The 22,671-nt window shown below is 53.2% G+C and overlaps 6 protein-coding genes across 6 annotated transcripts; 2 read left to right on the plus strand and 4 right to left on the minus strand.

Annotated features, from left to right (window-relative positions):
- Window positions 1–320: 320 nt before the first annotated feature.
- J4E86_006857 (uncharacterized protein) lies at window positions 321–2,114 on the plus strand (the record flags this gene model as incomplete). The annotated part of the gene is given in 3 exon segments (XM_051447380.1): window positions 321–1,088; window positions 1,105–1,878; window positions 2,073–2,114. 3 exon segments carry the CDS (start codon window positions 321–323, stop codon window positions 2,112–2,114), a joined length of 1,584 nt encoding a protein of 527 aa, XP_051301865.1.
- An 8,784-nt stretch (window positions 2,115–10,898) lies between these two features.
- On the minus strand, window positions 10,899–12,357 carry J4E86_006858 (uncharacterized protein; the record flags this gene model as incomplete). The annotated part of the gene is made up of 3 exons (XM_051447381.1): window positions 10,899–11,221; window positions 11,271–11,866; window positions 11,921–12,357. The coding sequence occupies 3 exons, from the start codon at window positions 12,355–12,357 to the stop codon at window positions 10,899–10,901; spliced, it is 1,356 nt and encodes a 451-aa protein (XP_051301866.1).
- Window positions 12,358–14,585: 2,228 nt separating this feature from the next.
- J4E86_006859 (uncharacterized protein) lies at window positions 14,586–15,491 on the minus strand (the record flags this gene model as incomplete). The annotated part of the gene is made up of 1 exon (XM_051447382.1): window positions 14,586–15,491. The coding sequence occupies one exon, from the start codon at window positions 15,489–15,491 to the stop codon at window positions 14,586–14,588; it is 906 nt and encodes a 301-aa protein (XP_051301867.1).
- Window positions 15,492–16,292: 801 nt separating this feature from the next.
- Window positions 16,293–18,143, minus strand: J4E86_006860 (uncharacterized protein; the record flags this gene model as incomplete). The annotated part of the gene is made up of 1 exon (XM_051447383.1): window positions 16,293–18,143. The coding sequence occupies one exon, from the start codon at window positions 18,141–18,143 to the stop codon at window positions 16,293–16,295; it is 1,851 nt and encodes a 616-aa protein (XP_051301868.1).
- Window positions 18,144–19,260: 1,117 nt separating this feature from the next.
- J4E86_006861 (uncharacterized protein) lies at window positions 19,261–20,324 on the plus strand (the record flags this gene model as incomplete). Its single annotated transcript, XM_051447384.1, has 3 exons — window positions 19,261–19,465; window positions 19,544–19,868; window positions 19,943–20,324. The coding sequence occupies 3 exons, from the start codon at window positions 19,261–19,263 to the stop codon at window positions 20,322–20,324; spliced, it is 912 nt and encodes a 303-aa protein (XP_051301869.1).
- Window positions 20,325–20,645: 321 nt separating this feature from the next.
- J4E86_006862 (uncharacterized protein) lies at window positions 20,646–22,303 on the minus strand (the record flags this gene model as incomplete). The annotated part of the gene is made up of 5 exons (XM_051447385.1): window positions 20,646–20,782; window positions 20,829–21,477; window positions 21,537–21,788; window positions 21,856–21,908; window positions 21,958–22,303. The coding sequence occupies 5 exons, from the start codon at window positions 22,301–22,303 to the stop codon at window positions 20,646–20,648; spliced, it is 1,437 nt and encodes a 478-aa protein (XP_051301870.1).
- Between the last annotated feature and the right edge of the window lie 368 nt (window positions 22,304–22,671).

The following is a 22,671-nucleotide window of genomic DNA, read 5'->3' on the forward strand; positions in this document are numbered from 1 at the left end:
GCTGATTTGCTAAGCAGAGCCTCATCTTGGACAATGTCGGCAAGACGATGGCTCTACTCCCAAGCAGGATCATTACAGCGGGCGGCTGGGGCCATTGGCTTTCTACACATCTGTAGGGGCGATGTCAGCTCTTAGCGAACAACCGCCCGGGGGGGCCGAAGAGCCGCAACAGTTGTTCCCGAGGTCTGACGGAGCTTAAATGCCTACCGTTGGCGGGTCAGAACTCGCGTCTCCCTGGCGTTATGGTTTGTCGATGATACTACCGGATCTGCAACAATCTATCGACAGGTAAATCCACGACTGAAGACACCCCGCAAAATATGTCCGCAAACAGCGACCAGACGAAGGAAAGCGACGACAATCAGGCGATGGAAATGACGTCTGAAGACAGTTACCAGTCAGAATCCGAAGCCGATTCCGATTCCGAGTCGACGCCTCTTCAGTCGCTATGGAACAGCCTACGGGCTTCCATGAGCACCAGCATGTTCGAAAGAACAGAGACCAAATTGTTTCTCCCCAGAGACACCTTCGAGCAGATATTATCACGTACCGAAGGAGGTCTGAGTGGCAGACGCAAGCTCATACTTGAGGTTATGGGTATAGAATCGAGCAGGCCTAGCGAAGACGACAGAGCACTCGCAGAATACATTCTGGACAGCGCACAGAAGGTTTTTCTCATAGCCGTTTACATACAATTGGAGCAACTCCATGCGGCTATGAAACTTTTCAAGGTTTCTCAGTACAAAGATGAAAAATTGCCAGTCGAAGAACGTACAGCACGAGAACTGGATGATACACCAAGGCGCCATGAATTCGAGCGAATGGAGAATCGTCAAAGGGACCGTAGGAGAAAAGACAGGAAAAAGAATCCAAAACGCATATGGGATATCCATACAATCAGCAAATTCCAGGACAACCAGTGGACGTTTCTGATACCAATCATCTCAGCTCATGATCAGAACTGCAATTTTGACAGCCGCTGTCCAATACCGTTCACTACGAAGAACGCACAGCAAAGAAGCGGCGCACATGGCATTGTATACAAGTATACTATCCACCCTGCGCATTACAAGAATTCACTTCATCAGGTAATTCATGTCATAGTCCAAGATTGACTTGGTTATGCGGGCTAACGGCGGATCGCAGTACGAGACCGAGCCTTCCGTGGTCGCTGTCAAGGCCTTTCGGACCGGCGGCAAGAACGTGGCTGGCGATGTGAAAAGAGAAGTCGACGCGTTGGCCAAAATGAACCAACTCGGACAAAAACATATTGTCCGGTTCATCACGTCCTTTCAGCGCGGTACACAAGAGGATCTGGAACACTATGTTTTGTTCGAGTGGGCGGACGGCGGGAACCTCAGTGACTTTTGGCATCAACCACAAACACCAAAGCGGACGGCCTCGTTAGTCAAGTGGGTAATCGAGCAACTTTGTGGACTTTCAAGAGCGCTCAGAGCAGCCCATTATATGCCAAACGGGGCATGTTACCGCCACGGTGATTTGAAACCTGGCAACATCCTCTGGTTCCCTGACAGCGATGGATATGGCACGCTCAAGATCGGTGACTGGGGTGAGGCAAAGATTCACAATCAAGTTACTGCCTTGCGCCACGGTCGCGTGGACACAACTGCGAAGTACGGCACAAGAAGATACGAACCACCAGAGACTGGCCTGCATCCGCTTCTGCCGAAGGGGACTCCGCATGTAAGGTCCCGCTTATACGACCTCTGGGGTATGGGCTGTATCATCCTCGAGTTTATCATCTGGCTGTTGTACGACCATGAAGAGCTCAGTAGATTCAACAACAGTAATCAAGGATACTTCGGTCCTTCTGACATGTTTTACGAGATTAGTCACGAGATCAGTCACGAGAGAGTTGTACGAATCCATCGCGTTGTGGAACACTGGATGGAGCACATGGCGAAGGACGGACGGTGCCATTCAGGTGAAACGGCTCTCGGAATTCTCCTCCAAATTGTTCGTACAGGTCTTTTGGTCACTAAGCTTCCCGAAGATAGTGGTCCGGCCGGTTCAGCTGATAACGGGATGCCTTCCTTTCCGCATGATGACAGCCCATTGATCAGCGTCACCACGCCAGATTCTACAACTCATGAGATCATCCATGATTCGTCACCAAACCCGCGGACCAGATTTCCTGCCCATAAGCTTGAGACGGAATTGCTCCGAATAGTTCAACTCGGAGGAGGTGAACACTACTGGTATCGAAACCAGGGGCCAAGATCAGCGCCAGGGGACATCATTGGCATGCCTCATCTACCGGTACCTACTGGCCACAGAGCGCACTCTGATGTTCTCACCACCCCTGCAATTGACATGGTCGATTATGCGCATCCATCATTAGATCCAGAGGAATGGGAGCTCGAACTCGATAACGACTTTGCTGCGACTCTATCGTCTCGGTTAAGAAGTATCATGGGAATGTCTCCGCATGAAACTCCGCAGTCAGCGAAGCTGTGCACCATTTGCAGAGACTTTCAGGGAAGGCTACTGGACGCAGAGTTTGCAATCTCCTATGCTACGCAAATACTCCGAATAAATTCGGAGGCCAAGAGCTGTGATCTGTGCTATTTGCTATGGCAAAATTGCCGCGACAAATTGGATGGAGGATGCGAAAGTGTGCATTTACAAAGGACGGGTTCTGCTATACGAATAAGAGGCTTGAAGCATCCGGTACTTACCGTATTACGGAGCGATGGTAAGTCACCGCTCTAGCTTTGAAACGACTATCTTTTGCTCACTGATGTCTCCAATGTAGCTGTTGGCGGCCGCGCGCATGATATTCAAATCGGACTTCCTGAGCTCTCAGGGGCAGGTACGAATTTGCATCTTCGCTTGATACGGGGTTGGCTTGATGATTGCGATGAAAAGCACTTCGAGCCTGTTTGTAAGCCGCCCGGGGGTACAAAGCTGGCGACGGATACAAGTATCAGACTGCCGACTCGTCTGATTCACGTTGGCAGCGATGATGATCACGACGTCAAGCTCCAGGAGATGCACGGGCAGACTGGGAATATCGGTGACTGGATCGCGCTTTCTTATCGCTGGGGCGATTCCCCACCCTTCTCTACCACTCGACTAAACCTCACTCGTCATATCAAGGGCATGGCGCTGTCGACGTTACCTTGCACGTTCCAAGATGCAATTAAGGTAACTCGTGCTCTTGGAAAGGAATACCTATGGATCGACTCTATCTGCATTGTACAAGGCGAAGACGGTGACTTTAGTTCTGAGTTAAAGCGGATGGAAGATGTGTATAGTGGTGCCTACTGCGTGTTAGCCGCCAGCTGCGCCACCGATCAGAGGTCAGGGTTCTTGCTGCCTCGAGCAAAACGAGAGCATGTCGCCCTGAACTGCGAGAAAGATGGCAGTAGTGAGACGATCTACATTTGCAGTACGATTGAAGATTTCCGTGGTCACGTACTACAGGGCGCCTTGCACAGGCGTGGATGGGTGTTGCAAGAGCATGCCTTGGCCAGACGTACGGTGTTCTTCACCGAGCATCAAACCTATTGGGAATGTGGTCATGGCGTTCGATGCGAAACTATGGTAAAAATGAAAAAGTGGGTGATGGATTCCTATTTCATTTGGCGTAAGCCGTTGGCCGATAGAAGCTAATTGTGTCGTTAGTGAATCCGCTGCTTTGCTCGGGGACCCAGACTTCCCCAGAATTTTCGACCCGGCGAAATACGGTGAGCGCATTCTCAGGTTTCAGGAGCTGTATCGACAGTATTCTCGGTTAGATCTTTCGGCAGATTACGACCGGCCGGCAGCCATTGGCGGCTTGCAACAGCGTCTTCTCCGCACGATGGGTGTGCGTGGCGGATTCGGCATCTTGGACGACCCCAACAAAAGCGGCCTCCTTCACCGTAGTCTCCTATGGCATCGTGGAGAGGAGTTCAAACAATTGAAACCAATCGCATTTCCAAGCGATCGAGAACGTGTGCCGTCTTGGTCCTGGATGTCAGTGTCGGGTGGAATTGACTACTTGGCCTTGACATGGCGTCAATATGATTGGCAAGTAATACAACCTCCGTGGTCACCTTCGCCTGTCAGGGCTCCCAACGCTTTCCATGGAAAAGCACAAGTCTTTGATATCACGGCTGCAAGGGTGAATGAGGATAGTGTTATGTTCGACAATACACTGGATTCGGAGGTTTTGGAGTACATGGCACTTGTGCTAGGCATCGAGAAGGGGCCGAAGGAGATTAAAGACAAGAGGCATTATATACTCGTGGTCAGGCCAAAAGTGAAACCCCTCGCGGATGGTACCGTGCTATACGAACGGGTCGGAGCAGGTTACATACCAGGAAGATGCCTGAGAGGAGAGGCTAGCATCTGTACGCTAGTATGATCCGTAGTCGTGCCTTCTCGCTTGTGAACTTAAGTGTCTGGGCGGTCATCACGTCAATTGCAGTACATCAGAGCCTAGCACCCTATTAATGCTGAAGCAACAACACAGCTGGAATGAAACCATGTATTAGCATACTATTATGTCTCGATCGCGCCTACTTCTGGCAGCATACAACGATCTTCATCCACTTCAAGTGCCAGGGTCGAAGTTGCAGTCGTTGATGATACTGCACACGTATGTCGCAACCTCAAGTACCGAGCCTGGGGTGGGCTGCAGGGAACATAGTACAAGCGCACGGAATATATGGTCTTCTTCCGGGGAAATGGCTCAAGCTATATATCCGATGTACAAGAACCCCATTAAAACGATCTTCTTATAATCGCGTGTCTTCTCATTAGCGAGAGGCTGCCGCGGTTAACAATATACAAGGGCACCAATATCGTCAGACATGAGGCGGTGCTAATGCGGGGTCAGTCGGGCTGTGTAAATGGCTGCCACATGACATTCTACCCCCTCCTTCTCTCCTCTCTGGGGTGTCAGCTCCCGTATCCGCCACCAACCTAACGTTTTAATTTTCTCGTCTTTGCTTTCATTTCGAAGGAAACTGCAAATCGCAAAATCCAAGCCACTTCACCCGAGAAAGTAGTCGGTGCCGATGCCTTCCGCGAGGTGCAGCACTAGTCATTGTAACGAGTGGGCAGCGACGGGGGAAGACTTCTGCCATGGGTGTCTGGACAAACAGCAAGGCCATCATGTAGACTGCCCTCACGTATGGAGTACTCAAAGAACGATGTACGAATATTGCTAAGCATGAGTAAGCCGACACTGCTGACTGTACTGTAGCATACCGCAGAACTATCGGATGCGCACGACTTGTTCCACGATATCTCCGAACTTTCGACCACTATCTTTGCTACCAACGGACAACCACTCAAATGGTCTGACATGTTGCGCCTCGCTTGGGAAATCATGCTCGCAACCGCTTCCACGATACATCTTACCTGATCCTATACCGATGCGTCGGTAGGTGTTGGAATCATGGCCCGATCTTGCAAGGATTAAGAAGTTGTGATATAGGTATCTGCGGTGGTAGATGGAGTAAAGGCTCAGAAGCGTAATCGGCTCCTCCCGTTCTTGGTCGAGAGCGTCGTCATACGTTCTACTTTGCGATTGATCTGAAGTGCCTTGGGTTTCGTTTGCATTGTAGGGTGGTACGGATGCATCAATAGAGAATTCACATGTGGCCCGTTTGTCGGTGTTTGGCGAATACATTGCACCGTCGATGCAGATTGTAAAGGTTTCGAAATCGTGAGAAGACCGCCGCAAAAGAGCTGCTACAGTATGGCCTTGTAGAGTCAATGAACATGCCAAAGCTCTGTTATATGGGCCGTCACTAGCAGTCTTGTAGTGATACTTGATCATCGTCGTGTGCTCAATTCGAGAGCCGGGATATGAGTGGCGCGCAAGTCGAAAGTTTACAGCACCAGGTGACGAGACCCACGACCAACTTGGAGCAAGCCATGTTGACGTTCTTGAAGTCGGATCAACATCGCGTTGCCAGACTAGGTCATAAAGCAATGTCTCCTTCCATCCACCCGCAATATACGTATAGCAGGTTTCTGCTCCGAATTTGTTGGCCAGGCCACTCAGAGCTGGGAGCCTGTCCTCAGAAACTTTCAGTTCCCGAGTTGAGTACTCTTCGATTATTTGACTCCAGCTCTTAGAGATGCTTAGAATCCTGTCCGTAGTCGTTGTTCCAATGAGTACAGGGAAGAGTGGTTGCGCCGGTATTTTGATATGGTGGCACTCGCACTCTTTGGATGTTCTACAGGTCCACTGTAACTCTGCCCCAGTAAAGGCTATAAGTCGCGTTGAGAGCATCTTCTCTTGCAGACCCCATGCTCGTGTATCTAGTGGATCGATGTCTTTTGACCGTCCAGTCTTGGCATGTATACCTCGAGCAATTTTTCTCCTTGCTTTGAATACCACGTCGATTGGACCTCCTTTGAGGTCGCTGAACAGTTCGATTTCTTCGTATATTGGGTTCCGTTTCTGGAACAAAGAGTGGTGCGGGTCCGTCGACAAAGAGGCTGCTATGGTGATGGCAGCTCCTTCATAAATCTGGCCCATTCTTGCAGCTTGCTCTTCCCAATCTGTAGGGCTATCTTGAACTATGCATAGAGTATCAATCCAGAGATAGCAAATGCTCAGACTTTGTGCCATGTCTGCCGCATCTTGGAAAGCTAAAGGAAGCCTGTCTCGGTCGAATCCATGTTTCATCTCTTGATAGTTCCCTGAAGTGGTCATAGCAAATCCACTACTACCCCAAGAATACGATAAAGTAGCATATGTGCCCTCCGTACCTGCAGGTGGCTCGATCACACGGTATTGGCTCCTAGAAATATCGACGATTCGTTTTGGGAGCCAGCTTGGTCCCCGACCACACTGCTCCACATGCTCAGTCACGCAGGTGTAGTAATTTTCCTTTAGAAAGCTCACTGACGCTGCGAAAGTCGATTCCCTTGGAACATCGTTGCCCACTGTTGGATAATTGGGTATCGTGTTTGCTACATAGTGATTGCTTAGCGACGAGCATTTATAGAAGTTCTTCCAGAGGACAGACACTTACTCGAACATGGATAGATCTCCACAATCTCATCAAAGCCTTGTTCACCTGAAGAGTGTAGCTCAGCCGGCGAGTCTGGGTAAAGTAGAAGTTCAACCCGCATCTCCGCAGTTACATATTGCAAGAGCAGAAAGCTCTGCAGAACAAGATCACAAAAGAAACACCCCTGCAAGGCCGATGTGCGAAAGTCATCAAAGGAGCGGTTAGACACAACAATAAGGCTACGACGATGAGTTTCGTCGTGATCGCGCGTGTATAGGTATCCCAGAGAGCTGCATGTTGGACAACATACATCTGCGGTTCCGTCGACAAGCTCTAAGCGCCTGTCGCGTGGATACCTAGGTATCAGTGGCAACGTGAAGATTGAGAACATTTGCGAGGGGGCTGTGAAAATCATTGGAAAACGGTCCGTCATATACCTAGAGCAGCACAGCCTGCCTCAGGCGGGAAGGCGCTTTTGAGCCAATCAGAAGGGGGCCTAACTTACCGGAGCCAAGCCACCATGCGTCCTGTGGTCAAGGGGCCAAATTCGGGCCCAATTCATCACAACACATGCATGATTCGCTGCGCCAGCCTTAGTAGCATCGCGACTGCGATCTTCACATGGTGAAAGTGAGCTGTCAAGGCCGGAACGATAAAGACGAGCCCCTAGAAGAGGACAGCTCCATGCATACGAAGGATGGCACCACGTGGCAAACATACAAGCAGCGACACGATCGTTAAGCTTCAAGATTACGACTCGTTGCATGATGCTGTACCTCAGGATATACACCGTTTTTGCGCTTGGAGCGTTTGTTCAGCCTTTTTGTTCAACGAACATGATGTATGGCCAAAAAGAAGGCAGCAGCTGACCTCATGGTGGCAGGTGCGCCCTGTCGAGTAGGTTCGAAGAACACAATGAGTGCACCTAATGGCTATGACGGTCACGACTTCTGATCACAGGAGCAAGTCGACGCATTTGCTGTTTCTGTACACAATGGAAGCATCTTCAATAGCCAGCGAAAAGAGGCCTGCTTGTTATGCTGCGTTGCGCATTACTCGGTCAAAGGGCGCCCTGCCTCAGTCGAATTTAGCTGATCACTGCGCAGACAACCACGCCTCCTTAGCACTCTCGATACCGGCGAGGTGCATCTTCTACGACCCTTGTGAAGCTCAACCATGGTACAAGAATGGATGGGACCCCACATTGAACGGTGAGCCAAGTGACACCTAAGGCATCACGGCAAATTGCTTGTTGTCGAATCCAGACTTCGGTACAGCATTGAACGCGGGAAGCCATAAAGGTACAAACCATCGGCCAGACACAGCCATGCATCTCCATAGATTGAATCAGATCCACGGCACTGAGAGCCTGTTGATACATATGAAACCTCAAAGTCTCAGCCCCGTCGCACTTTCAGACCCAGGATGGCCCCGTTCAATCTGACCGCTTTTTTGGTCAGCTACGCTCTTTCACAGACAGTAACACACACGCACTGAGTTAGCGAATTAACTAGAAGCATTCAGAAGAGCGTATGCGCAGCGTCGTAATGGAAATACAAGTGTCTGGCGTATACGACTGCGTTGCGATTATGTGTACAGCGTTGCTACACCGCGTTGTGCACAGTTCAGCAGCATCAACTCGACACAGCGATAATAAACCAGCGACGCTCCTTAAAATAATCGGATAAGCAGGATGCAGGATGTCAGAGAGGACAAGATATTCGACTCGAACGATCAGAACTGGAGACCTTCCACAACCAGTATACCGCAGTAGCCCGTGATGAGATGCCTCCGAGACAACAATGAATTCTCATCATCGTCGAGAGTCTTTGTTAAATCCCCTCGATTGTGGGGGTTCAGTTGTCTTTCCAGATACCGTATCTGAAGCCACTGCCAGTCAGCATGTTAAAGGAATCTTCTAAGGACTTCGCCAGAGACGAACAAACACCACCTGGGCACAGTCGCACAACTACAAGAATATCAGCACATCAACCAGTCAACTCATCATCAAACCCCGCAAACCGAAACGTCCTCCCAACCACCTCCTTCCCATCCACAACCAACCTCGCAGCAACAACCTCATACGCATCGCCCTCATAAAACCTCAGCGCCTCTTCCTGATCAACCGACCCGCAGGAGAACGCGAACCCAGCCACCACAGAGCCCGGCTCATTGACCAAGGCTTTATACCTCTCTGCCCAAATCCTAATACGTCCACCTAGCAAGATAGTAGGTTGCAAAGCCGGCAGCTCATCAGCAGGCACACCAAACAGTCGTGAAAGCCGCTCCGGATCCGCCAATGTACCGTAGAAAAAGTAGTGAACAGGAAATTCTGGTGAACGTCGTTCGCTGGCCCTGGCTGCGAGAGTGGGCCGGTATTGAGGAAGTGTTGGATCACGCCCCAGCAATGGCAGTTCCTCAGTGTCTTCTTTGTGCGCGAGACCAACCCTGATCTTCGTGAACTTCCGATCCGGACAATGTTTCTCAACCCAAGCATCAAGAGCCTTCACTCCTGATTGGGACAGCCGACAGAAGCTCGCTTCGCCGTCTTCGCCGGTGCCGCTCTCAAGCTGTGGTACACGAGAAAGGCCGAGAGCGTTGGCTACATCGCGAGGTGTAGAAAGAGGATGCTGAAGCCGGGAGAGATAAGATGCTTCTGCCCGGCGACGGGGACGTTTCGGTGGTGAGGTGGGAGAAGAATTCGTAGACCCAAAAGGTTTCGATGGGATGTGTGCGAGGTCGAAGTCGCCGCCCAGCTCCTCAAAAGCTTGCGTACCGGCGTCGTCTAGTTCGAGGTAATCCATGTTTGATGGTTTAATAGCGGACTGTCTGTGTTATCGAGATTTTGGGAGTTGTTGTGAGATGCCTGAATGAATGATGTTTGAACTAGTAGGAAAGTATGTACAGGCAGTCTTTATGGGATTTACCAATACTGGACTAACACAATGACATGACATCTAGAAAGCAAAGAAAAGAGCGCAAATCTGGTTGACCGAATAGCTGGTGCAACAACAACTCTGAACTCAAAGCCTGATCCATGGTGCTGCGATGACACAGAGCAACGGACCACTTACAGTCTCTGTAATCCAAACCTATGGTAATCCTGCCAACAGGTGGTTTCGAGGTCACCTGCGTCTAGAAAGAAAAAAGACTTTACAACTGACATCCAGACATGTCGACGAGGCCGCAATTGCCGCCGTAGCACGCAAATGGACGGAAGATTTGCTCAAGGACTGTCATCGATGTGCAGCCAGACATCAGCAAGTGCTGTGTAAACATGTGCACCAAAACGAATAGCGAGTATAGTTGGTTCATTAACCGTTTCCATTCCATTAAGCATTACACTAGATAATAATAGTCCCTTTCTTTCTGCGGTGGTAGGCTCCAGCCAAGCCAATCATTACCACCTATTCCCAATCCAACATGGACATAGCATCTGCCATCCATGCCATTCATACCACAACATCATCAAAACCCCCTATGTGCAGACATCCAGCCACTCAAAAAGTAGAATGCGGAAAGTGTGGCGGCCGGGCGCTGAAGCGAATGTATACAACACACAGACACAACTGTGTCGTGAAAAGTCCAAAAGGTAAGCGACCGACTTGGGTATCAAAAAAGGGGTACAATAAACCGCGCGTAATAGCGCTACAAGGGATGCCCACGAGAAGAATGGTTGTGGTTCCCCGATGCATGCAGGGCTGCAGCGTCACTGCTGCTGCAGCCGACGCTAGTGATTCTATGCCGTCAAATCCATGGTGTAGATAATGGATCGCTGAAATGCTTCGCAAACAAGAAAAAACTCCGCTCCAATGCATAGGTCGTTAGAGGCCGTCACCCGGGGAAGTAAGGTGATAGTGCGAAACGTAGGGATGAGTATAAGTCTGTGGCGAGAGAGATGTAGATGTGTCGTAGGTCTTAGTCTTTGCGGAGGGTGGTGGGCTCCGTGTCGGATCCGATGGTCTCGCCTTCCCAGAGGCTTTGAGAGTCATCGGTTGGTGATCGTGCGCCGATGGGACTCCTGCCACCGGTGGAGTAGGATGAAGAGGAGCCGCTAGCCCAGTCGTCCGAGTCGGAGTGGGCGTGGGATGGGAATTCCTCGTAGATGTCGAGCATGCTGTAGCCAGCACCGTCCATGGGGTCGCCGATTTCGACGTAGTCGTAGTCCCAGCGGAACTCCTTGTCGGATTGGGGGCGGGGGAGGAACTTGGCGCGGCCGAAGAAGTAGCAGACACCGGCAACTGGGGAAGTTAGCAGAAGAAAATAGTGGGGCAGAGATTTCAAACTTACGCAGACTGCCAGCTACCAGGTCAATGGCGTAGTGGTGGGAGAAGTACATGGTCGACCACCAAAGCCACATGGTGTAGAAAACGTACACGGGGAAGAGCTTGGGGAAGACGTGTCCCATAAACAGCGTCTCGAGAGTAGCCCATCCGGAGTGCAACGAGGGGAAGGCGCCAAAGACCAAGGGCGAAGCGTGGAAGCCCGAAGTGTAGAGATCAATGCCAGTCAGCTTGTCGATTGCCTTGAGTCCCGCGGCGTCACCAGGGATGCTGTAGTTGGCGGGGGCCAATCCGTAAGTGTTCTCGTACCAGGGGGGCGAGCAGGGGAAGACCATCTGGATCAGAACAGCTGTGATGTTCATGTAGCCAAAAGCGCGCGCCCAGATTGGGAGGGTGCCAGGAGGCGCCCAGATGAACATGCATGCGCTAACAATGACAGGCGATACATAGTGTACGACACCGTAGGGCAACCAGGCGAGAATGTCCAGGACGGTGTGCTTGTGCGCGGAGAGGATGTTGCTGAGGTTGGCGCCGTAGAGGATGTTCTCGAGGGCGGGGAGGACGCGGACCCAGATGGCAGGGCGGTAGTCTGGGGAGATGTATCTGGGGGATGTCAGTATGGATCCTGCCACAAGTTTGAGGAAGTGGATTACGTACTTGCAGCTAGAGAAGAGGAATAGCCATGTAAGAGTAGGGAGCAATGGGAGGAGGAATTGTCGTGTGATGGGCATACACAGGCCCGTCATGAGCAGCGTGGCTATGAATGTCTTGGCAAAAGGCCCCGGCGCCTCGCTCACGGAGAGGGAGAAGATGGCGAGGATGGCGAGGAAGAGATACTGGGCATCGTATATGCTCCAAGAATGGGTGCGCAGGGAGCGCAGGGTATCCGAGGGCGAGAAAGACGTCTCGAGGCCGGCGATGGATGACGTGGGCGCCTGGCGACTGCGTATGCGCGACTTGGTGGCCCTCCACTTCCTGCGCACGCGGTGGGGGATAAGACTGGGCAGGGCGGAGAGGCCCGGGACCGAGGTGCGCGACAGCATGTCGGCGGCGGTGCTGTTGTCGAGGAATGCGAGGTAGCTCTTGTTCGTCATGCTGAGAATGGCGCTGGAGGAATGGCGGTTCAGGGCTCGGTCGCTCGGGGGTTGTCTGTGTGGCGCAGTGCCAGGTAGGTGCAACAGCAGACACGCGACCAGAGGCGGGTGAAAGCACGTCGAAGTGGTACGGCGTGCAGGAGGTGGGCGAGCGGACAAGAGGGAAAGAAGGCGGAAGAGGGCGGACTAGGGATTATGAGAGGCAGCCGTGACTTAGTGGAAGCTCCGGATGGCTGAGGCTTGCACAGCGCGCTGCCGGGGGGTCAAATTAGGTCCGCGACGTGAGCGGCTACGACGGACCCGGCTAGTCTGCGAGGGCGCTCAATTTCGTTTACACCAGGACGCTGTGACGGCCGCCAGGATTCGCATCATTGTTTCGACCGCGTTGGCAAAGAATGCGAGTGCCCGTGGTTGACGCTTTCTCTTTCACCGTGGGCTCTCATGGTAGCATGCGACCCCAACCGTGGCACTGATAACGTTCCCAGGGCCTCTGCATCTGCAGGCATGCATGTGACCCTTGCAGCACACCCGTCGACTTCCTTATCACGTTGCTGGTCGCACTCACACATGGCTTTGTCATCTTGGTACGGGTCCCGTCTAGCAAAACTGCTGCTGGCCTCGCGCCAGAGTGATGCGCCATGCCAGAGTGATGCAGCGGTGCGTTAGACCCTTGGTTAGCCTGTTATGACATCAACATACAGGTGACCGCATCGTGCCGTCAAGCCATGGCAACCAACGCATGCCAAATCGTCTTCCATCGACTTCCGCATCCCGGTCCGTCGCCTGTACGAGATACGGGCATGTGCTGGTCAGCCTCGTTCGCTGTCGGCGTTGTCTCACAAGCCGTGCGGCCACCCACCCCAGCCTCAAAGACACACGAAACATGCACCGCGCTCCACTGCATTGCCTAAACTTTCTCACCTCTTGCACGCTACTTACCAATCACGCCCCGACACAACGCTCACCGCACCAGAAAAGCCACCGCTGACTGTACCCGCGCCATTCCTACCGTCCGTCGCGACGTCTGAATAGGCGCCCTCGGCACCTCGTAAGATCCGCAACCCGTGCAGTCCTCGCCCTCTTGGCGTAGACACATCCTCACCCGTTTTTCCACTGCCATGGTTCCACCCGCAACCCTGTGCTTTTCACGCCCGATGCGCAATTTCTTTTTTCCTGTCCGATCCACCCACTGCCCAATCGCCGATGGCCATCTCGGTCTCGCTCTCTCGGACATGTCAGGCGGAGGCTCGGACGAACACCACCTCCACCGCGCTTTCCTCTCACGACATTCGCCCTTTCCCAACCCACACTAAACAACACTAACTAATCAAACAAATCTCTTTACCGAGTCACAGCCAAAGGAAAAAACTCAATTCAATAAAAAACTCGATCACGCAGACTTCACTCGATTTGTAGGCTAAATCACAAAACAAGAGTCGAGATCCAACATCGCGACCATCGCAATTTCCCTCCTCCTTTTGCCCTGACTCTAACACCCTTCTCCAACAAATGCCATGTACATCCCTTTCAACACTAACATTACCATGTTCATGCCTTGACTCGCTGTCACTGTCACTCCCCCAACAAGCATGCTGCCCAAACAAACAAAAACCCACCCGCATCCGCTGCCCGTCCCCTTCTCCGCTCGTTTGCTGTCCTGCATCTACACCGCAGAAAAGAAAAGAAGCACAGCATGCCCCGTTGTTTCACTAAAGCAGAATCCAGGTACAATCGTGCTACGCGAACGCGAAAATGTCGCGCAAGAACCCAGTAGTTTCGTTTTCGTATCCCGCGTATCCCAGCCTCTCTCTCTCTCCCCCGTCTCTGCGCGCATGTCTCGCACGCCGGGAGAGGGTCCGAGCGCGGTCAAACCGTCGCTCCGCCGCCGTCGTCCCTGCTGCAAAAGCGGGAGTCGGGTAATTGCCATTTGCTGACTACTTTTGCCGAGACCGTCGTGCTGCCGTTCGGCACGCCGGCGGACGGTGAAGGGTTGTCGCGATGATCTGTGGTGGATGATCTCGGAAGAGTCGGAACGCGGATGCGGTGGGAGGAGTAGGGGAGGGGGATCTCAGGGGATGCTCCACTGAATGTGTGCAGTTGGGGATGGGATCGTCAGGTACGGTGTTGGGGAGGGAGGATCATGAGTCGATGAGGTTTTGGCAACATGATGGCAACTTCAAGGTAGACGGGTGGGTGCTACGGGTATCAATTTCGAGTACATCGCAGTATCACCGGTATTTGTTCCACCCATTGTCCATTTCATAATCTCCATCATCACCATAGTCCTCATCTCCTTCCTCTTCTTCCTCGTCATCCTCATAGTCATCCTCCTGCTGCTGTTCCCTCTCGCGATCGTCAAAGTCCGGCCTCGTGATGTAGCCTGCAATGCGGTCCTCGCGCCTTGCTTTATTCACTTCCTCCGTGACATCCTCATCGACACGACCCTGATGATCAGAGTATGTATACGTCGCATCATTGTAACCACCATCCATCGCAACGACGTGCCCACCGCCACCAGCATGGCGGTATGCAACGGCGGCTTCGCGAGGGCCGCTGAGGTATTCTTCGTCGGGTGGATTGTCGGATACCTTGAAGCCATTTTCTTCAAGACGCTCCTTCCATTCGTCCAGGTCCCTGCCTCCAGAGTCGATAGGGGGCGGACTGTATTCGTTGGGAAGTCCTGAGGCGTAAGACTCGCCCATGTCGGTGCAGTTTACGCTGGAGCCACTTGGGTTGAAGATGTTGGTGGGCTTTTCCGTGTCTTCCTCTTCGTCATAGTCGACTTCTTCGTCGTCGTCGTCGAGGGCATCTTCAACATCGCTCGCATCCTCCTCGCGGTCAGAGTCTTGATCGCTATTGGCTTCTTCACCCTCGTTGTCATATTCGTTGTTGGTGGCCTCTTCGTCGTCGTCGCTAGAACTCTCAGCGCTGCTAGCCTCTTCATCGTCGCTGGAAATCTCAGCACTGCCGGCATCATCATCGCCGCCAGATGCTTCGTCGTCGCCAGCTGCTTCAACGTCACTGTTGTCGTCATCGCTAAAGGCCACTTGATTGTCGCTGGCGTCTCTATCGTACGGCTTGAGAGCGTGGCGTCTCATCTTCTCCACATCGTGGTAGGTTGGGTTACGAGGCATGTCGTGTATTTCGTATACGAATTCAAGCTTGATACCCGAAAATGTAATTGTAGGAATGAGTATTGATGAAGTGACTGGGTGAGAGCGCCGGTCTTTATGCCTTCCAAGGCCGGATTATGATTTCAGCCTTGGCCCTTCAGCCTTGAGCCTTCGGGTTCCGATACAGCAACTGCGGCACGCCGTTCGGCTTCGATGGCGCAAGGCAGACACGGCTGAGGTCCTTGGACAGTAAACAGGTTTGATCAAGCGACATCACAGCCTTCCTGTCGATCACTGAGATGTAAAGCCATGTATGGCGGTGGCTGAACAGCGCCACCAGGCCGAGCCTTCCATCATGTCACTTCATGATGTAATTAGGCGATTCCATGCATGAAGGCTTCGGAGCAAGCGCAATAGCTTTCACTTTTGAGTATGAGGTAAAGACCCTACGTACCATCAGATACGCTGAACCACCTCGTATAGAGAAAAAGCTAGACAGGTGCCTTGCTCTCTGTATTAGTATAAAAGTTCAAGTTCACATATTCCCTCAGGTAATGTAGACTTGTCGAAGGTAAATGCTCAGTTCTTTCCTTGTATAAGGTAGAGCCATGCTATACTATGACAACGCTGAATGCCCTTCGCGCAGAAAAATGCAATACAAGAACCACCACAGAATAAAGCCAAAGCTATGTACAACCAGAAGAATTCCACCGAGAACGACAACGAACAACGCCATGCTCGCTCATGCCTCATACCATATGCGAATTAACACCCAAACACCGCATCCATTACCAACACATCCAACCACGTAAACCCACCATCCTACGGCGTATCAATAAGATCCTCCAAGAACTCATCGAGTTCGATAATCGTAAACTGCTCCGCCCACTTGGCCCTAAACTGCCTCCTCCTATACCCTCCATTGATCTGCTGACCCCAACTGATCAATTCAACCTTCCACCCCTTCTTCAACGCGCGCTCCACATGCGCGAGAAACCCATCCGACATCTCCGCCACGGCACCGTCACCCGTCGCGAGAACCATAGTGCTAGGTACTTCGGTATCAATAATGCTCTGGCACATCTTCAAGTGAAGAATCTCGTCGACACCTTGCTCGACCCATTTCGGGGCCGAGGGCGTCTTCGGAGTAACAGCAGATGGACCCGTTTCAGAGTCGCTGCCGCTGCCGGAAGAGCGTATTTGAGTAGCCTTGTGCCAGCCCATCTTCTTGACGTCGTTGAAGAATTTCTTCTTCTCAGAGTCTTCGCGTACGATCAGCACTTGCTCTTGCATGACGCTGTCGTAGCCGACGGCTTTGGATGTCTCGACGAGTTTGGCCACGTGGGGAAGGGGGTTGGCTTCGCGGTGGGAGCCGGCGAAGAAGCGCTTTGCTACCGGTCGGCGGCGCTCCATCAGTAGCGCTAGACTGTCAAAGGACATGTCGTATGCGTTGTGGTGCAGGCCGTGGTAGCGGAGCATGTCTTTGAGGCCTATCATGATGTTGGAGGCATCGACGAAGACGTGCAATCCATGCGCTGAGTTGCGCTCGTTAAGCATTTGCATAGGGGCCACCAGCCACTTTCGATCATCAGGGAAAGTCTCCATCAACTTGTTGAACAAGTGATAATGACGCTCTACCTGTGATCTAATCGTGAGAGCTGGTCGCTGTCCGCTGAACGACTTACGATGAGGCGTTGGGGTGGTAGGTGGTTGTTGAGCGACGGCTGGTTGAGAACAGGTTCTTGGTACGGTGACCGGTCGAACAGTTCGGGGAACAAGTCCATGGTGCACCGGTGTGGTAGCACGAGGCGCTTGCTGAGGTTCGAGTAGAAGGTTCTGAGACGAGGCAGGTGCGAGTGCATCGAATGTTATATTTTGGGTCTGAGTCGGGGCCGGTGCAGTCGAAGGAACGACTACAGGGACTTCTTGAGGAGGCTGAGGAGTCACAGGTTGTGCCGCAGAAGGCCGCTTGAGGATGCTGGGGCGGGTCTTGGGTGTCCTGGGCTGCTTCTGTTGTGTCTGAGGAGCCTCGGTAGCGTCTTGTGCAGGTACCGGAGTAGGGGTCGCAGGCCTGATCTTAGCGCCCACGTTGGATCGTGAATGTGCTCGGGACGGCTTGGTTGGCGTTTCCGCCACCTTGACATCTTTGGTAGTTATACTGGCGATTTCATCTAGTTGTTTCCGCAGTAACACCTGCTGTGCCTGTTGCTGCCTTTGCTCGCGTTCTTCCGCAAGCTGGGCCAAGGTGTCCTGAACAGCTTGTTGACGGCACCGCTCCTCTTCGAGCTCCTTCTCAGCGCGTCTGCGAGCCTTCTTCCGTTGGGTCTTAGTCAGACCTGTGTTGTCTATCGCCTGCTCGTCTGAGCTCTCGTTAAGCTTGGCAGGTGTCCTGGTTGATGCGAGGACAGGGGAAGGTAATAAAGCGTCATCGGAATTGCTGAGTTCGGACTCGGGATCGAGTGGCGGCAGCGGTGCGGAGGCGGTATCAGCGAACCCTAGGTTTTCGAACAGCTTCGAAAAGCTGCCTAGACGTATTCCTCCATCTTTCAGTGTAGAAGCCTGAGGTGTCGCCACCGACCGAAGCGGAGGGGAGCTAATCTCTTGGGTGCCCGAATCTATCAGGCCGATGGCGGTGCTGAAGTCCCAGCCGGAGTCGAGCGGTTGTGAAGGCATTTGATCGTTGTAGGCTTGCGAATCGGCGTATTGATTTGGTGTATGCTTGTCCTAAGGAATTGGTGCTAATGCGTAGAAGACACTGGAGTCGTCAGTAAGGTGAACGATGAACCATGGTAAGCGGTCCCGAGGCTACAGCTCGCGCGTATTGAAGCCTTCACAGCCTTCACAGTCTGGATATATACTGCGCCGCCTGTACCGCAATAAGTGTCAAACATACCGTGTAACTGATCTCGAAACAATCGTCTTAGTCGCACGCTCATGGTCTATCGCGACGGGTTCAATGGAAAGAGTGTCTTCAGACCGAGTCGGAATCCACAGACACGAGTGAAAGGAAAGAAATGAGCAGTGTCAAAGAATGAGTCTTGCGCGAGGGTAAATGTAAGTGAGTGAGTCTGGGTGGCGGCGGGGTGAGGGAGATCGGCAGGTAGTCAGGCGTGTCTCAGCCTCATATGGTCAGTGCTCCATGATTCATTCGGGTCGGGTCGCGAGGCCAACGCGGTGGCGAATGACACACACGAGATGCATGCCATTGGGTTTTCTCTGCGCCCACCTCGACTGGGCTTCGAGCCAGTCTTTACGTCGAGCTAGATTCTCTGAAAATTGCAGCATCGCAGCCCGATACTTCACACGCATTGCTTGTTCGAGATATTGTCGGTGGTCCGACAGCGTCAAGCGTCCCGAACGAGACGAGCTGGATCGTCGCACAAGTAAACATGGTCTGGCATGCTTCGCTGCAGGGTGCTTCTAGCCTAGCTTCTAGTCACATATTCACATGTACTTTGGACAAAGTCTGGATTTACTTAGCCTGTGATCTTGCCGTAAGATCTGACGCCTGTATGACAGTACGTGCGACGAACAATACAGTGAACATACCTACCAAGACGACAGTGAACTGCAACACAGCCGCCGTGTATTGATGCCGACCATCATACCCATCTCCAATATGCACAATCAGCATCCTCACAGTCAACGTTTACAAGCATTCCATTGAGCCTCGGCACAACCCTCGCGTCCCTTGCCCCACAACCCGCAGCATGTACCTCCAGCAACCCTTCCCCAAGTACCCCTCCCTTCACCTCCCCCTCTCAAAACGCCTCTCCCTCCCCAAAAAGCCATGTCAGCAGATTTCTGGGCAGGTTATGTATCCGGCGCAGCAGGAATAATAATCGGCAACCCCCTCGACCTGATAAAAACGCGTCTCCAAGCCGGTCCCTCGTCCCAAAATGTCGACGCTACATCTCCAGCTACTACGGGCGCGACGGTAGCAACACCACGGGGGTTCAAAGGACAATTTGAGAATGCGGGGACACTCGTAAGAGGTGAGCAAGCAAATAGACACTCGAAACGGTATAAATGAAAGTGGGATACGATTGACTGACTCAACTCCTCCAGTACAGGCGCAACAGCACCCATCCTAACCTACGGCGCCCTCAACGCCCTCTTATTCATGACCTACAACCGCACCCTCACCCTCCTCCACGACTCCCCCGCGTCGCCTACAAACTACTCGAAAGTCTTCTTAGCAGGCGCAACAGGCGGCCTCGCATCCTTCATCGTCAGCGCACCAACCGAACTCGTGAAATGCCGCGCGCAGGTAGCGACCAACGCGACGACGACTAGTCGGAGTGTCGCGAGAGATGTTTGGAAGGCAGAGGGGATCAGGGGTTTGTACTATGGAGGCGGGATTACGAGTGTGAGGGATGCGGTGGGGTATGGGTTTTAGTGAGTTGTCCGCCTGGCCGGCATTGGGAGAAAGAACCACGATGGCGGAGGACCTTGACTGACCCTCTATACAGCTTCTGGTCCTACGAACTCTCCAAACAGGCCTGGTCCTCGCCAGACGACTCCGATCGCGAAACAGCCATGAAGGTGTTGTTGTGTGGTGGTCTTGCTGGAGTCATAACATGGGCGTCGATATTTCCGCTGGATGTTATCAAGACGAGGGTGCAGACGCAGATACTGCATGCGCCGATGCGGGATGGGGAGGGAAGTGCGCTGCTAGGGTCAGAGACACCCAGAGCACGATTGAGCGCTATCGAGGTTGCCAGGCATGCGTACAAGACAGAAGGTGCGGGCGTCTTCTTCCGTGGCTTGGGCATATGTAGCATACGGGCATTCGTGGTGAACGCCGTACAATGGGCTGTCTACGAGTGGATGATGAAATTGCTGCAGCAATAACACATCATATCAATCATCACGAAAACGTATAGACCATGACAAAGAAGAGCTTGAAACCGCTAGGTTACTATTCGATCTCCTCATTACATTTCGAAAGCTAGCCCTTTTGTCGACAAGGAAATTTTGGTCCACTACAGACATGCCCGTGATCAAGACCCGTAACATAATCTCTCCAAAGCTCCGTCATGTGTATACATGTGAAATGAGAGAGAAAAAGGTGTTCCTAACATGACAATGCTCATAACCAGAGCAGATGGGAACCCGTATGCATCAGCATCTGATGCTTGCGCGTCGAAGAAATACCGCAAAGCAAGGATCACTTTACATGATCTGATCCTGGGTCAAACCACCAGTGTTCTCGGTACCCTCCATGGCATCGCCGCCGTTGCCCATGTTGGTGTACTTGACGTAGGCGAGACCCAATGGCCTGCCACCGTACTGGTATCCAGTGAACTTGGCTACGTATTGTTAGTGACAGGACTCAAGGTGCATGAACAAACTTACCGATAGATGTCTCGGCATCTCCAGCCTGGGCGAACTCAACGACACCGGTTCCGCGAGAGCGACCGTTGGGCTCATACTGAATCTCGGCACGCTCGACCTTGCCAATCGTGGTGAAGAGCTCGACAAGATCCTCGTTGCTAGTCGACCAAGGGAGGTTGCGAACGTAGATGGTGTTGCTGGGCTCTCCGCCTGCAGTAGCGTAGTCTGTGAATGGGTTGGGTGCGGCAGGAGCAGCGTTGGGGTCGAAAGCAGGGCCACCAGGGGGACCGCCGAAGCCACCTCCACCAGCGTAGCCTCCACGGCCTCCAAAGCCACCACCAAATCCGCCACGGCCACCGAAGCCTCCACGGCCGCCAAAGCCTCCGCCAAAGGCACCGCGTCCGCCGAATCCACCACCGCGACCACCAAAGCCACCAGGAGCGCCAGCGAAGCGGTCTTCACGGACCTCTAGGTTGCGACCCTGCCAATCGTAGCCGTTGAATTGGGTAATGGCGTTGCGAGCATCCTCGGGAGTCTCGAAAGCAACAACACCGGAGCCCTTGGGGCGGCCATCGGGGGCGATGTGGACGTCAGCGCGGAGGACTTGACCGTTGTTAGCAGCCTGGCGGAAGAGGTCCTTCAGATCCTGCCAGCCGACGTTGTAAGGAAGCTAGAACTGAGTCAGTACACGCTATCGAGGTAAGCGGAGAGGAAGAAAAGGGTACGAACGTTGGCGACGTAGACCTGTCGTCCTGCACCACCTCCAGCAGCAGGGTTGCCGCCGAAGCCACCTCCAAAGCCGCCGCCGCGAGGCATTCCACCGCCAAAGTCGCCGCGTCCGCCGCCGGGGGCGCTGAATCGAGGCTCGGCCTCTCGGTCTTCGCGAACGTATACGAGTCGGCCCATGAGGTTCTGGTTGCTGAGCGATGCAACAGCGTTCTGCGCCTGCTCCCGAGTGGCATATTCCACGATGCCACAGCCCTACACCCAAGCAAAAGCCAGTCAACCTCCATCCTTCTCACGATCAAGACAAGCCATCATCCTTTACCTTTGACATTCCGTTCGGCAGCAGCAAGACGTCTGCGAAGAGGACCTCGCCAGCTATTTCCGCATTAGCCCAGCTCTTGACGCGGCGCAGCGCATGCCGTACCTTGGCGCATAAAGTCCTTCAGGTGGTGCCACTTGACATCGTAGGACAGGTTGCCGACGTAGACACGGCGATCTTGCTGCGAAGAATCCCTAATACTCTGCATCATTTCACCCTTGTTCTCGACAGGTCGCGATGAAGCTCCTCGGCCAGCACCGTACGATTGGTAGCCTCCTGCACCTTGCGCACCACTTTGGGGGGAGCGCGAGCGGCGTTCAGTGCGGCGGTAGTCCTCGCGACTGCGTGAGCGGCTACGGGGCGAGTAGGAGCGTCTGGAGCGTCGCGGTGAGCGAGATCGTCGACGGGGAGAGCGGTCGCGCTGGTCATAGTTGTCAGTTTCGTACGACATGATTGCAAAGTACACGCAATGTGTCGAGGCGACGAAGAGGTTCTGGGAGGTTCGGCGATGGCGAGCAGGTGCGGGCTCGCGTGGGTGATGGGGTTGAGGAGAGGTTGCGCGAGCGGGTGAGGGCAACCAGCTCGGAGCTTGGGCAACGACAATCCGCCCGGGCGGCAGTTGCCGGCAGCGACAGTCACGTGACGGACCACCACCCAGGCGTGAGCAATGAGCGAGGAAATGAAGGGTGCTGGCTGCCTTGGAGGGGCTCATAGGTAGCTAACACCGGTCCCCTCACCATTGCTCACGCTTACGGAGGCCCATCCAGCACTGGAACAGCCTTGCCATTCACCTGACCTGCGCCTGGCAGCGGGAAACAG

This window comes from Alternaria arbusti (assembly GCF_024043155.1).
Source record: "Alternaria arbusti strain BMP 1465 chromosome Unknown scaffold_8, whole genome shotgun sequence".
Lineage (NCBI taxonomy): Eukaryota > Fungi > Ascomycota > Dothideomycetes > Pleosporales > Pleosporaceae > Alternaria > Alternaria arbusti.